This window comes from Polypterus senegalus, chromosome 18 (assembly GCF_016835505.1).
Source record: "Polypterus senegalus isolate Bchr_013 chromosome 18, ASM1683550v1, whole genome shotgun sequence".
NCBI lineage: Eukaryota > Metazoa > Chordata > Cladistia > Polypteriformes > Polypteridae > Polypterus > Polypterus senegalus.
In genome coordinates, this window is record NC_053171.1 from 28,403,088 (window position 1) to 28,418,087 (window position 15,000).

Below are 15,000 nucleotides of genomic sequence, written 5' to 3' on the forward strand. Positions count from 1 at the left end.
ACATGTATTGGATTTTTTAAATCTGATATTTTTAATAATACTTACATTAATATTACTAAGCATTTTCTCTGGGGGCAGAGTGCCTTAAAGAAAGCAAATTAATGATCTGAACTCTACTGGAACAGCCTTAACCATTTCCCAAAGTGATATGCAAATAAGATGAAGAACATTTGTCTCACAGTAAGGCAGTTTGTTTTTAATTGGATCTATGATGCATGAATTTCCATTGCTACAGCCAAACAAACTTCAGGTGCACAGACTGATGGTCAAGCAGTATACAGGCAGCATGGGGGGCTTGTTCCACTGGCATGCTCTACAGCTCACTAGCAGGCAAAATGTTAATTATGTAGATTTGTTGCTTTTACTGCCAAGAGATCATGCACACAAAAAATTGTTAGATGAAAAACAGTGGCAGTTTTTGGACATGCTTCTGCAAGTGTTTTATACCAAAGCAGTTTGTACCCTTCCTATACAGGACGATTGTGCTTAACATTAGGCATGCGCAACATATAGGCAGTGGGTCAAATCCATCCTATCAAAAAATCTGTTTGGCTTGCAAGTCTAACATATCCCTGTCACTTTCTAAATTGTGCAACTTCTTCAAACCACATCAGCCAACATACAGCACCTTTATACCAATAGCAATATGCCTGCATAACGGACTGCCAATTCAGGCATTTTTCTTTCTAACTTTCGTCCTGTTTTGTCATTCTGGTGTATATTCAAGGGACATTCAAAAAGTTTCATAACTTTTATATTTTCATTGGAAACAGTGAAGGCAAGAGGAGTAGTAATTGGGCATTAAAAAGTTGGTACAATGCTGGGAAAATTGCAATGCAAATGAAGGTGACTATGTACAAAATTGATGAAATTTGTTTTTAAATTCTAATAAATAGAGTTAATAAAAAGTGTGGAAACTTTCTGAACGTCCCTCATATATTGTATATGTATATGCATATACATACTATTTATATGCACTCACTGGCCACTTTATTAGGTACTCCTTGCTAGTACCGGGTTGGGCCCCCTTTTGCCTTCAGAACTGCCATAATTCTTCCTGGTATAGATTCAGCAAGTTGCTGGAAACATTCCTCAGGGATTATGGTCCATATTGACAAGACGGCATCACACATCTGCTGCAGATTTGTCAGCTGCACATCCATGATGCAAACTCCTGTTCTATTACATCCCAAAGGTGCTATACTGGAATGAGATCTGGTGACTGTAGAGGCCACCTGAGTACAGTGAACTCATTGTCATGTTCAAGAAACCAGTTTGAGAAGTTTTCAGCTTTGTGACATAGCGTGTTATCTTACTGGAAGTAGCCATCAGAAGATGGGTACAACGTGGTTATAAAGGGATGGACATGGTCAGCAATAGAACTCAGGAGGGCTCTGGTATTTAAACAATGCTCAACTGGTACTAAGGGGCCAAAACTTTGCCAAAAAATATCCTCCACACCATTACATCACCACCACCAGCAGCATGAACTATTGATACAAGGAAAGATGAATCCATGCTGTCATGTTGTTGACTCCAAATTCTGACCCTACCATCTGAATGTCTCAGCACAAATAAAAATTCAACAGATCAGGCAACGTTTTTCCAATCTTCCATTGTCCAATTTTGGTGAGACCACGCAAACTGTAGCCACAGTTGCCTGTTACAGATGATTACGTGTGAAAATCTCAGTAGATCAGAAGTTTCTGAAATACACAGACCAGTCCATCTGGCACCAACAACCACACCACATTTAAAGTCACTTAAATCACCTTTCATCTCCATTCTGATGCTTGGTTTGAACTTCAGCAGGTGTATTGACAACGTCTACATGCCTAAATGTACTGAGTTGCTGCCATTTGATTGACTGATTAAATATTTGCATTAATATATATATATATTATATATTATATATATTATATATATATATATATATATATATATATATATATACACACATATATACATATATATATATACACACACACACACACACACACACACACATATATATATAAATATATATGCCACCACACATACCGCTTAGAATTAAGGCCAAAAAGTTCTATCTAATCTTATTTCTCACCATCTCAGAGTCCTTGAGGTGTCTTTTAGCAAACTCCATGTGGGCTGTCATGTGTCTTGCCTCTCCTCAGTGTGTGGAGACAACCAGGCACTGCTCATCACTTGTCCAATACAGTCCCCACAGTGAAGCATGGCAGTGGCAGCATCATGCTGTGGGGGGGTTTTTCAGCTGCAGGGACAGGACGACTGGTTGCAATCAAGGGAAAGATGAATGCGGCCAAGTACAGGGATATCCTGGACAAAAACCTTCTCCAGAGTGCTAAGGACCTCAGACTGAGCGAAGGTTTACCTTCCAACAAGACAATGACCCTAAGCACACAGATAAAATAACGAAGGGGTGGCTTCACAACAACTCTGTGACTGTTCTTGAATGGTCCAGCCAGAGCCCTGACTTAAACCCAATTGAGCATCTCTGGAGAGAACTAAAAATGGCTGTCCACCAACGTTTACCATCCAACCTGACACAACTGGAGAGGATCTGCAAGGAGGAATGGCAGAGGATCCCCAAATCCAGGTGTGAAAAACTTGTTGCATCTTTCCCAAGAAGACTCATGGCTGTATTGGCTCAAAAGGATGCTTCTACTAAATACTGAGCAAAGGGTCTGAATACTTAGGACCATGTGATATTTCAGTTTTTCTTTTTTAATAAATCTGCAACAATTTCAAAAATTCTATTTTTTGTCTGTCAATATGTGTGTGTACATTAATGAGGAAAAAATTAATTTAAATGATTTTAGCAAATGGCTGCAATATAACAAAGAGTGAAAAATTGAAGGAGGTCTGAATACTTTCCGTACCCACTGTGTGTGTGTGTGTATATATATATATATACACATACATACATACATACATACATACATACATACAAAGATACATACATACATATATACATACATATTATATATATAAATATATAAATATATATATATAAATATATATAAATATAAATATATATAAATATATATATATAAATATATATAAATATAAATATATATAAATATATAGATAGATATATATATATATATATATATATATATATATATATATATAGATAGATATACACTGCTCACAAAAATTAAAAGGAACACTTTAAAGAAACACATTAGATACATCAGATCTCAATATAAAGTTGGATATCTATACAAATAACGACAGGGCAATGTCTTAAGAACAAAAGGATGCCAAGTCTTTTAATGGAAATAAAAGTTTTCTGCCTACAGAGGGCTCAATTGTGTAGACACCCTAAAATCAGAGTGAAATGAAGATGTGGCAGGCTAGTCCATTTTTTCAAAAACTTAATTTCTGCTACTCAGAATGCTTTTCAGTATCTTTCAGTATCTTGTGTGGCCCCCACGAGCTTGTATGCATGCTTGACAACGTCGGGCATGATCCTAATAAGACGACGGATGGTGTCATGTGGCATTTCCTCCCAGATCTGTATGAGGGCATCCCTGAGCTGTTGTACAATCTGAGGAGCAACCTGGCGACGCCTAATGGACCGAAACATAATGTCCCACAGATGTTCTATTGGGGTTTAAGTCAGGGGATCGTGAAGGCCATTCAATTGTTTCAATTCCTTCATCCTCCAGGTACTGCCTGCATGCTCTTGCCACATGAGGCCGGGCATTGTCGCATTAGAGGAAACCAGGACCTACTGCACCAGCATAGGGTCTGACAATGGGTCCAAGGATTTCATCCTGATACCTAATGGCAGTCAAGTAGCTGTTGTCTAGCCTGTAGAGGTCTGTGAGTCGCTCCATGGATATGCCTCCAAGATCATCACTGACCCACCACCAAACCAGTCATGCTAAACGATGTTACAGGCAGCATAATATTCTCCACGGCTTCTCCTGACCTTTTTACGTCTTTCACATATACTCAGGGTGAACCTGCTCTCATCTGTGAAAAGCACAGGACGCCAGTGGTGGACCTGCCAATTCTGGTATTCTATGGCAAATGCCAATTGAGCTCCCCGGTGCTGTGCAGTGAGCACAGGGCTTAGTAGACATTTGGGCCCTCAGGCAACCTTCATGAAGTCTGTTTCTGATTGTTTGGTCAGAGACATTCACACCAGTGGCCTGCTGGAGGTCATTTTGTAGGGCTCTGGCAGTGCTCATCCTGTTCCTCCTTGCCCAAAGGAGCAGATACTGGTCCTGCTGATGGGTTATGGACCTTCTATGGCCCTCTCCAGCTCTCCTAGAGTAACTGCTTGTCTCCTAGAATCTCCTCCATGCCCTTGAGACTGTGCAGGGAGACCCAGCAAACCTTCTGGCACTGACATGTATTGATGTGCCATCCTGGAGAAGTTGGACTACCTGTGCAACCTCTGTAGGGTCCAGGTATCGCCTCATGCTACCAGTAGTGACACTGACTGTAGCCAAATGCAAAACTAGTGAAGAAACAGTCAGAAAAGATGAGGAGGGAAAAATGTCAGTGGCCTCCACCTTTTAAACCATTCCTGTTTTGGGGGTCATCTCATTGTTACCCCTCTAGTGCATCTGTTGTTAATTTCATTAACACCACAGCAGCTGAAACTGATTAACAACCCCATCTGCTACTTAACTGACCAGATTAATATCCCATAAGTTTCATTGACTTTATGCTATACTCTGATTAAAAGTGTTCCTTTAATTTTTTGAGCAGTATATATACACACATATATATATACATATATACATATATATATACATATATATATATATATATATATATATATATATATATATATACATATATATATACATATATATATACATATATATATATATATATACATACATATATATATATATATATATATACATATATATATATATACATACATATATATATATATATATATATACACATATATATATATACATATATATATATATATACTAGCAATATACTTTGCAGCTGAGAAGTAGTGTGTTAAAGAAGTAATGAAAAGAAAAGGAAACATTTTAATAATAACGTAACATGATTGACATTGTCATGAGTGTTGCTATCATATATATTCCTGCCTAAATAAGTCACCCTCGCTTCAGCTTTTACTTTTTACCGCTCATTTAATCATGGCTAGTGGCGGAAAAATTATAAAATGGAAGGAGGATGGCTTTACCAAAACAATTATTGATGGCTTAATCGATTATTCATAAAGCTTGAATTGGTGATCTGTTTTTCTGTGTTAACCTCATATTTTTTCATACTTTCTCAAACTAAGGTGGTAAGGGTAAAATGAATCGGGATGCTTGATCAATGTAATCGTGTACCAGGAAATCATGCATTGACAAAAGCTCCCTTTGCTTGTAATGCAAAGTGTGATTAAATGCATTAATTTTTCAACGCTATATGGAGCACATGCATCAAAGCTTCTCAGCTGTGCTTGTGCTAAGAAAAGGAAAGATTTTAAAAATAGCGTAACACGCTTGTCAATGTGACCTTTTGTAAGTAGTGCCTGGAGGATTCAGTGTGTTGAAACTCTATAGAGACAGCGTGTGTATTAACTTGAGGTAAATGGGAGGGAGATGATGACGTGACTCCCCCACCGCCTTTAACTGTCAATCCCCACAAACACAGTCTCGGAATTTGCATAAGCACACCCTTCACCTACAATTTTAACTTAGTTACAAAGTGATCAAAACTCTCGCTTATATCCCAAGGCCCTCTCATTAAACTTGTATCCCGTGATTACCTGTGGGCATGTGAAACGCCAGCGTAGCCTGTCTATGAACTTAATTTAAAGTTTAGGTTTACATCTTGCTTTCTTTCCGAGGTAGCAGCACTCATGAATATGGTAGTATATGCCACTCGCTCGCTTCATATTGTTTCGCTGCCTTCTCAATTATATAATGCATGTTTTCTTAAGCGCTTTTGTAGGTCTTCCTGGTTTTCTACGCACTGCGTGACAGTCAGTTCACGTGATTACGCGGGAGGCGTGATGATGTCACACCTAAACTCCTCCTACGCCTTTTGCAGCTCTACCCATTACAGTTAATGGAGAAAAATACCTTCCAGTTATGACCATTAGGCGAGAATTTCAAATGAAACCTGTCCAACTTTTGTAAGTAAGCTGTAAGGAATGAGCCTGCCAAATTTCAGCCTTCTACCTACACGGGAAGTTGGAGAATTAGTGATGGATGAGGGCTTTGCCTTTTATTAGTATAGATACACACACATATATATATATATATATATATATATATATATATATATATATATATATATATATATATATATATATATATATATATATATACATACATATACACATATACTGTATATATACTGCTCAAAAGAATTAAAGGAACACTTTTAATCAGAGTATAGCATAAAGTCAATGAAACTTATGGGATATTAATCTGGTCAGTTAAGTAGCAGAGGGGGTTGTTAATCAGTTTCAGCTGCTGTAGTGTTAATGAAATTAACAACAGATGCACTAGAGGGGCAACAATTAGATGACCCCCAAAACAGGAATGGTTTAACAGGTGGAGGCCACTGACATTTTTCCCTCCTCATCTTTTCTGACTGTTTCTTCACTAGTTTTGCATTTGGCTACAGTCAGTGTCACTACTGGTAGCATGAGGCTTATACCTGACCCTACAGAGGTTGCACAGGTAGTCCATCTTCTCCAGGATGGCACATCAATACGTGTCAGTGCCAGAAGGTTTGCTGGGTCTCCCTGCACAGTCTCAAGGGCATGGAGGAGATTCTAGGAGACAAGCAGTTACTCTAGGAGATCTGGAGAGGGCCATAGAAGGTCCATAACCCATCAGCAGGACCAGTATCTGCTCCTTTGGGCAACGAGGAACAGGATGAGCACTGCCAGAGCCCTACAAAATGACCTCCAGCAGGCCACTGGTGTGAATGTCTCTGACCAAACAACCAGAAAGACTTCATGAGGGTGACCCAAGGGCCCCATGTCCCACGGGCCCTGAGCTCACTGCCCAGCAGCATGCAGCTCGATTGGCATTCGCCATAGAATACCAGAATTGGCAGATGCACCACTGGTGCCCTGTACTTTTTACAGATGAGAGCAGGTTCACCCTGAGCACGTGACAGAAGTGAAAGGGTCTAGAGAAGCCATGGAGAACATTATGCTGCCTGTAACATCATTCAGCATGAGCAGTTTGGTGGTGGGTTAATGATTGTCTGGGGAGGCATATCCATGGAGGGTCACACAGACCGCTACAGGCTTGACAAAGGCACCTTGGCTGCCATTAGGTATCAGGATGAAATCCTTGGACCCATTGTCAGACCCTATGCTGGTACAGTGGCTCCTGGTGCACGACAATTCCTGGCCCCATGTGGTGAGAGTATGCAGGCCGTTCCTGGAGGATGAAGAAATTGATACCATTGACTGGCCACCACACTTTCCTGACCTAAATCCAATAGAACACCTCTGGGACATTATGTTTTGGTCCATCCAATGCCACCAGGTTGCACCTCAGACTGTCCAGGAGCCCAGTGATGCCCTGGTCCAGATCTGGGAGGAGATCCTCCACAGCACCATCTGTCATCTCATTAGAAGCATGCAACGATGTTGTCAGGCATGTATACAAGAACACAGGGGCCATACAAAGTGCTGCGTACAATTTTGAGTTGCTGCAATTAAATTTTGGCAAAATGAACTAGCCTGCCACATAATTTTTTCACTCTGATTTTTGGGGCGTCTTTGAATTCAGGGCTCTGTAGGTTGATCATTTTCATTTTCATTTCCATCAAACGATGTGGCATCCTTTCGTTCCTAACACATTACCCAGTCTATATCAGTATAGATATCCAGGAGGATGTGTTTTCAAAGTGTTCCTTTAATTTTTTTGAGCAGTTTATATACATATACATACATACATACATACATACATACATACACACATACACACATACACACATACACACATACACACTGGTGCATCTCAATAGATTAGAATATCATCAAAAAGTTAATTTCTTTCTTTAATTCAATTCAAAATTTGAAACTCATATTATATAGATTCATTAGAACATTAGAACACTCTAGACAAGAACAGGCCATTCAGCCCAACAAAGCTCACCAGTCCTATCAACTTATTTTTTCCAAAAAAACATTGAGTCGAGTTTTGAAAGTCCCCAACGTCTTACTGTCTACCACACTACTTGGTCGCTATTCCAAGTGTCTATGGTTCTTTGTGTAAAGAAAAACTTCCTAATGTTTGTGCGAAATTTACCCTCAACAAGTTTCCAACTGTGTCCCCATGTTCTTGATGAACTCATTTTAAAATAACAGTCTCGACCCACTGTACCAATTCCCTTCATAATTATAAACACTTCAATTATGTCACCTCTTAATCTTCTTTTGTTTAAACTGTATAGGCTCAGCTCTTTTAATCTTTCCTCATAATTCAACCCCTGTAGCCCTGGAATCAGCCTAGTCACTCTTCTCTGGACCTCTATTCATTATACAAAGAGTGATACTGTATATTTCAAGCGTTTATTTCTTTTAATTTTGCTAATTATGGCTTACAGGTAATGAAAACTCAGAATTCAGTATCTCAGAAAACGACAGTATTAGATAAAAAATGATTTTTAATAAAGAAATGTTGGCCTACTGAAAAGTATGTCCATGTACGCACTCAATACTTGGTTGGGGCTCCTTTTGCATGAATTACTGCATCAATGCGGCATGGCATGGAGGCAATCAGCCTCTGGCACTGCTGAGGTATTATGGAAGCCCAGGATGTTTTGATAGCGGCCTTCAGCATGTCTGCATTGTTGGGTCTGGTGTCTCTAATCTTCCTCTTGACAATACCCATAGTTTAGGTCGGGCGAGTTTGCTTGCCAATCAAGCACAGTGATACATGGTCATTAAACCAGGTATTGGTACTTTTGGCAGTTTGTCAGCAGAGGGTAGCATGAAGTGCTCTAAAGTTTACTGGTAGATGGCTGCGCTGACTTTGGACTTGATAAAACACAGTGGACCAACACCAGCAGATGACATGGCTCCCTAAATCATCACTGACTTTGGAAATTTCACACTGGACCTCAAGAAACTTGGATTCTGTGCCTCTCCACTCTTCCTCCAGACTCTGGGACCTTGATTTTCAAATGAAATACTTTCATCTGAAAACAGGACTTTGGACCACTGAGCAACAGTCCAATCCATTTTCTCCTTAGCCCAGGTAAGAAGGTTCCAACGCGTCTCTGGTTCACGAGTGACTTGACACAAGGAATGCGATTGTTATAGCCCATGTTCCAGATACGTCTGCGTGTGGTGGCTCTTCAAGCACCAACTCCAGCCACAGTACACTCCACGTGAATCTCCCCCAAATTCTTGAATGGGCTGTGCTTCAAAATCCTCTCAAGGCTGCAGTTATCCTTGTTGGTTGTGCACCTTATTCTGCCGCATTTTTTCCTACCACTAAACTTTCCATTAATATGCTTGGATACAGCACTCTGTGAACAGCCAGCTTCTTTAGCAATGACCTTTTGTGGCTTACCCTCCTTGTGGAGGGTATCAATGACTCTCTTCTGGACAACTGTCAAGTCAGCAGTCTTCCCCGTGATTGTGTTGCCTACTGAACCAGACTGAGAGACCATTTAGAGGCTCAGGACACCGTTGCAGGTGTTTTGGGTTAATTAGCTGAGTGGAGTCTAACCCCATGAGTCTACAATATTGAACTTTTTCACAATACTGTACAATCCCTCTTAACTGGCCACCTCGGGACTGGACCCATGGCCGGTTGCTGTTTTGGCCGGTTAATCCGATGCATACCTATTTTCAAGTAGAAAAATATTTCTAAGGTATGTACTGTACCTCTTTGACATTCCTGAAGAAACCATCTCCACAAGGCTTCATCCACAATTTCGCAAACTGTTTTTTTTCTCGTACAACGACTGGACAGTGGTGTAGCGGGTCCACAGCTCAAGTCAAAAAGGCCACTTTTTAAATAAATAATCGTTGCACTCGCGGCTTAGCAAGGGGGCGTGGTATGTGCGGCCGATCGGTTCAGCGATCACGGAGCTGGAATGACTGGTATTGAAGACGACTGGCCGTTGAAAGGCAGTGGCAGTTGTGGAGGCTTTGGGCTGGTTTAGCCCCAGTGTGAGCGCCCTGGCTGCTGGGGAAAGAACCCAAGTCTCGGTCCAGATGGAGACCGACATAGCCAGTGATTGGAGGGCTACCGGACCAGTGTGGAAGGCAGCTGCACCTGCAGGTAAGGAGCAGGTAAGCCCGATAGGAAAAGCAGGGGAGCTGCCAGATAGAAAGAAGATGGCACCGTGCTTTGGATTTTAAGAGACTGCTTCCAGCCATTGTTTTAAACTTGTTTGTTTAAAGGACTTGTTTTGTTACTAATGGATTTTAACCTCCACTAATTCACTTGTTTTAATGGATTATTTATTTAAAGAAGACGTTTGATACACTGCACTTTATTTAACTTAAACACTGTTTTGTTGTTTGTTGGTTTTAAAATACCTCTCACCTTCCAGGAAAGAAGGCAGTGCATACATATAAAGAAGAACTCTGGATTAAAAAAAAAATATATATATATTTTATTTTAACAGGCCGGTTAATCCGTCGGCCGGTTAATGCAAGGCCAGTTAAGAGGGATTGTACTGTATTCTAATTTTCTGACATACTGAATTTTGAGTTTCCATTAGCTATAAGCCATAATCAGCAAAATGAAAAGAAATAAATGCTTGAAATATATCACTCTGTGTGTAATGAATCTATATAATATATGAGTTTCACTTTTTGAAATGAATTACTGAAATAAATTCACTTTTTGATGAAATTCTAATTTATTGAGATGCACCTGTATATTATATATACAAACCGGATTCCAAAAAAGTTGGGACACTATACAAATCGTGAATAAAAACTGAATGCAATGATGTGGAGGTGCCAACTTCTAATATTTTATTCAGAATAGAACATAAATCACGGAAGTTTAAACTGAGAAAATGTATCATTTTAAGGGAAAAATATGTTGATTCAGAATTTCATGGTGTCAACAAATCCCAAAAAAGTTGGGACAAGGCCATTTTCACATCTCCCCTTCTTCTTACAACATTCAACAGACGTCTGGGGACCGAGGAGACCAGTTTCTCAAGTTTAGAAATAGGAATGCTCTCCCATTCTTGTCTAATACAGGGCTCTAACTGTTCAATCGTCTTGGGCCTTCTTTGTCGCACCTTCCTCTTTATGATGCGCCAAATGTTCTCTATAGGTGAAAGATCTGGACTGCAGACTGGCCATTTCAGTACCCGGATCCTTCTCACGCAGCCATGATGTTGTGATTGATGCAGAATGTGGTCTGGCATTATCTTGTTGAAAAATGCAGGGTCCTCCCTGAAAGAGATGACGTCTGGATGGGAGCATATGCTGCTCTAGAACCTGAATATATTTTTCTGCATTGATGGTGCCTTTCCAGACATGCAAGCTGCCCATGCCACACGCACTCATGCAACCCCATTCCATCAGAGATGCAGGCTTCTGAACTGAGCGTTGATAACAACGTGAGTTGTCCTTGTCCTCTTTGGTCCGGATGACATGGCGTCCCAGATTTCCAAAAGAACTTCGAATCGCGACTCGTCTGACCACAGAACAGTCTTCCATTTTGCCACACTCCATTTTAAATGATCCCTGGCCCAGTGAAAACGCCTGAGCTTGTGGATCTTGCTTAGAAATGGCTTCTTCTTTGCACTGTAGAGTTTCAGCTGGCAACGGCGGATGGCACGGTGGATTGTGTTCACTGACAATGGTTTCTGGAAGTATTCCTGAGCCCATTCTGTGATTTCCTTTACAGGAGCATTCCTGTTTGTGGTGCAGTGTCGTTTAAGGGCCCGGAGATCACGGGCATCCAGTATGGTTTTACAGCCTTGACCCTTACGCACAGAGATTGTTCCAGATTCTCTGAATCTTCGGATGATGTTATGCACAGTTGATGATGATAGATGCAAAGTCTTTGCAATTTTTCACTGGGTAACACCTTTCTGATATTGCTCCACTATCTTTCTGCGCAACATTGTGGGAATTGGTGATCCTCTACCCATCTTGGCTTCTGAGAGACACTGCCACTCTGAGAAGCTCTTTTTATACCCAATCATGTTGCCAATTGACCTAATTAGTGTTTATTGGTCTTCCAGCTCTTCGTTATGCTCAAATTTACTTTTTCCAGCCTCTTATTGCTACTTGTCCCAACATTTTTGGGATTTGTTGACACCGTGAAATTTTGAATCAACATATTTTTCCTTTAAAATGATACATTTACTCAGATTAAACGTTTGATCTGTCATCTACGTTCTATTACAAATAAAATATTGACATTTGTCATCTCCACATCATTGCATTGTTTTTATTCACAATTTGTTTAGTGTCCCAACTTTTTTGGAATCCGGTTTGTACCTGTGACTTCATTGTGTCGAAATCACATGAGTATTCGTGTCTGAACATGTCTTAACTAATACGTGTAGTATAAATTGCAAACTGATAGAGCCAATTGTTAGTTAGCTATTGGAAAAGTAATAGATATCTGTGTGTTCACTTTGGCGTAAAAATGGGTGACTGAAATTTAAAGCAATATATTGATATTAAATATAGTGCGAAAATCAGCAAATGCGCTACTGGAACTGTTGCAAGTGGCATATGGTGAAGATGCTATGAAAAAGTCAACTGTGTTTGAGTGGCACAAGAAGTTCAAAGATGGGCGAGAAGATGTGACGGAGCATACAATGGAAATCACCAGGTTCACCGCACCCTAAAAAAAGCACGCATGTTGCGCTCACAGTTTAAGATCATGCTGGTGTGTTTCTTTGATCACAAAGGAATAATCCACCAAGAATTTATTGAACAGGGACAAACAATCAACCAACAATGCTATTTAGATGAACTGAAGAGATTATGTTCAAAGAAAAAGACCCAAATTGTGGCCTGACAAGTGGATCATTCATTATGACTTTCTGGCCAAAATGATTACCCAATTAGATCATCCTGCCTTTTCACCTGACTTAGTTCCCTGTGATTTCTGGATATTTCCAAAATTAAAAGCTTCACTAAAAGCAGATTTTCTAATATAACTGATATCCAACTCAATTAGCATTAAGGCAACCCTTTTTTGGTAAAGAATACCAGTAAATAAGACACAACAGCCTTTCATTAAGCAGTTAATCAAAACTATGGTCCATATTTTAAAGCAGTTGTATGTCTCAGTGCTGGATGTTTCTTGCTATGTCAGTATCAACTGTATTTTTAGTGCAGAGTTTCAAACAGTCTTAGATGGTTAGTCAGTACTTCTTACCAGGCTTGGCTGCAATGCCTGACTTATCAGCCTCAAAGTCATCTATTTTTTTGATGGTGGAAGGATCTAAATCTGTAGAAAGTTTTAGTATAAATTATAAGATGGAAAAAATGAAAGACATACCATAAAAAGAATGAAAACATTTGCATAAAAACTATGGTATAAACAGAGAAAGAGGGAAATGGACAACAAAATAAGAAAGGAGAAAAGGAGTAAGCAAAGATGGCAGATCTAATCTGTCAGAAACGATGATTTGTAAAAGTGTGAGAATACAAAGAAGCTTCATCATCTTGATCTTTCTCACATATAATCAAATTTGAGATTATGCTGGATTCATAAATTAAATGAAACAGTATTATTCAATTAGTTAAACTTAATTTTACCAGTAAACTTTCTGAAATGTAAAAAGTTGATATCTCAGAAATATGAGGATTAATTTTCAGCTCTTTGATTAATCAAGACAGAGCAATAAATTGACATGGAGGCTTACCTTTGGTAGGTCCTTTTCGGTTCAGCATTGCCTGCTGCTCCTCTGAGATATTCAGCCGTCTTACAACATCTGCCAAAGCAGACTTTAAAAGTTGAATCTCATCCTCCTGCATCTGGACTCGCTGCTCCAAAGAAGCGATACGGTCCGTAACATCCATGCTGCTGGCTGCAGAGGCACTGTCATCTGGAAACAGACAGAAATGGGTATCAAAATCAAGGATCCTGAAAAACTAGGAAGAGCCAGGAACAACAAGAATTCCCAAAGGTAATGGTGCTAAGATACTGATGTTGCATCTTAAAGTGTCAAGTCTTCTGCTTTTTCATTTGTGTGTCATTCCTTTTCAGAATGGCAAATAGGGGTTGATCAGCTAACAGTCATAACTGTTGAAATTACTTGTTGCTCAAACTGTCATCAAATTGACTCCTGTGGAATATGCAACTTAAACAGGTTTAAATACAGCATTTTTCAGCTCATTTTATGCATGCTAATTTCTAATCTAATCTAAGGCTAGTAATACAGATTGTTCATTAGAAGCAAGCATCATCTCTGTAAAATAAAAAAGGGAGGAAAACACTTTAAATTAAGGATAAATATTTTCAGTTCTTTCTCCATTTATATCTTAAAATCCAAATTTTTCAATTTCAATCTTCACGTCTCGACAAGTAGTCAATCTTTCCTTCCTTGGTGGGGGACTGAATAACCTCCACTCAGTGGACACATTTCCTTCTTTTCTCTTCTCTTGCCTCTTTTGACATTTTTGTGGGACTACCCTTGCACCTCTGTACTTTTCACCCTTTGTTCCTTCCAAAAAGGTGGGATAGGGTTATACAGGGGGGTCTCTCTTTTACATATTGCATGAAATAATTGTTGTGGGTTATTTTTGATGCTCTTTTGTTGTTTCATCGTAATTTTCATAACTTTATCACCAAAATAAGATAATAAAGATAAATATGGACTTTCCCATGTTCGAAGCACTTCAAGACTGACATATTGTAGCTTTCCACCAAACCAAGCCATTTCAATTAGATATACAGAGTCTCAAAGAGCAACAGAATACAATCAGAAATAGTTAACATGCAATATGGAGGTTCCCAAAACATAGCAACAATCTTATACAAACAGTATGTACCGTACTAAACCAAATCAGTAAATCCACACATAAATTGC

At 39.4% G+C, this 15,000-nt stretch overlaps 1 protein-coding gene across 10 annotated transcripts in view; it reads right to left on the bottom strand.

Annotated features, from left to right (window-relative positions):
• eml1 (EMAP like 1) overlaps positions 1–15,000 on the bottom strand; it is a 191,754-nt gene that overhangs the window by 78,037 nt on the left and 98,717 nt on the right. For 7 of the 10 annotated variants that reach the window (XM_039740941.1, XM_039740946.1, XM_039740939.1 and 4 more), the window contains exons 2-3: positions 13,834–14,016; positions 13,344–13,415 (exon numbers count right to left, since the gene is read on the bottom strand). In XM_039740941.1, the coding sequence (XP_039596875.1) occupies positions 13,344–13,415; positions 13,834–14,016 (255 nt within the window). The remainder of the gene's footprint in view (positions 1–13,343; positions 13,416–13,833; positions 14,017–15,000) is intronic. The other 3 variants (XM_039740943.1, XM_039740948.1, XM_039740947.1) reach the window with 1 other exon arrangement.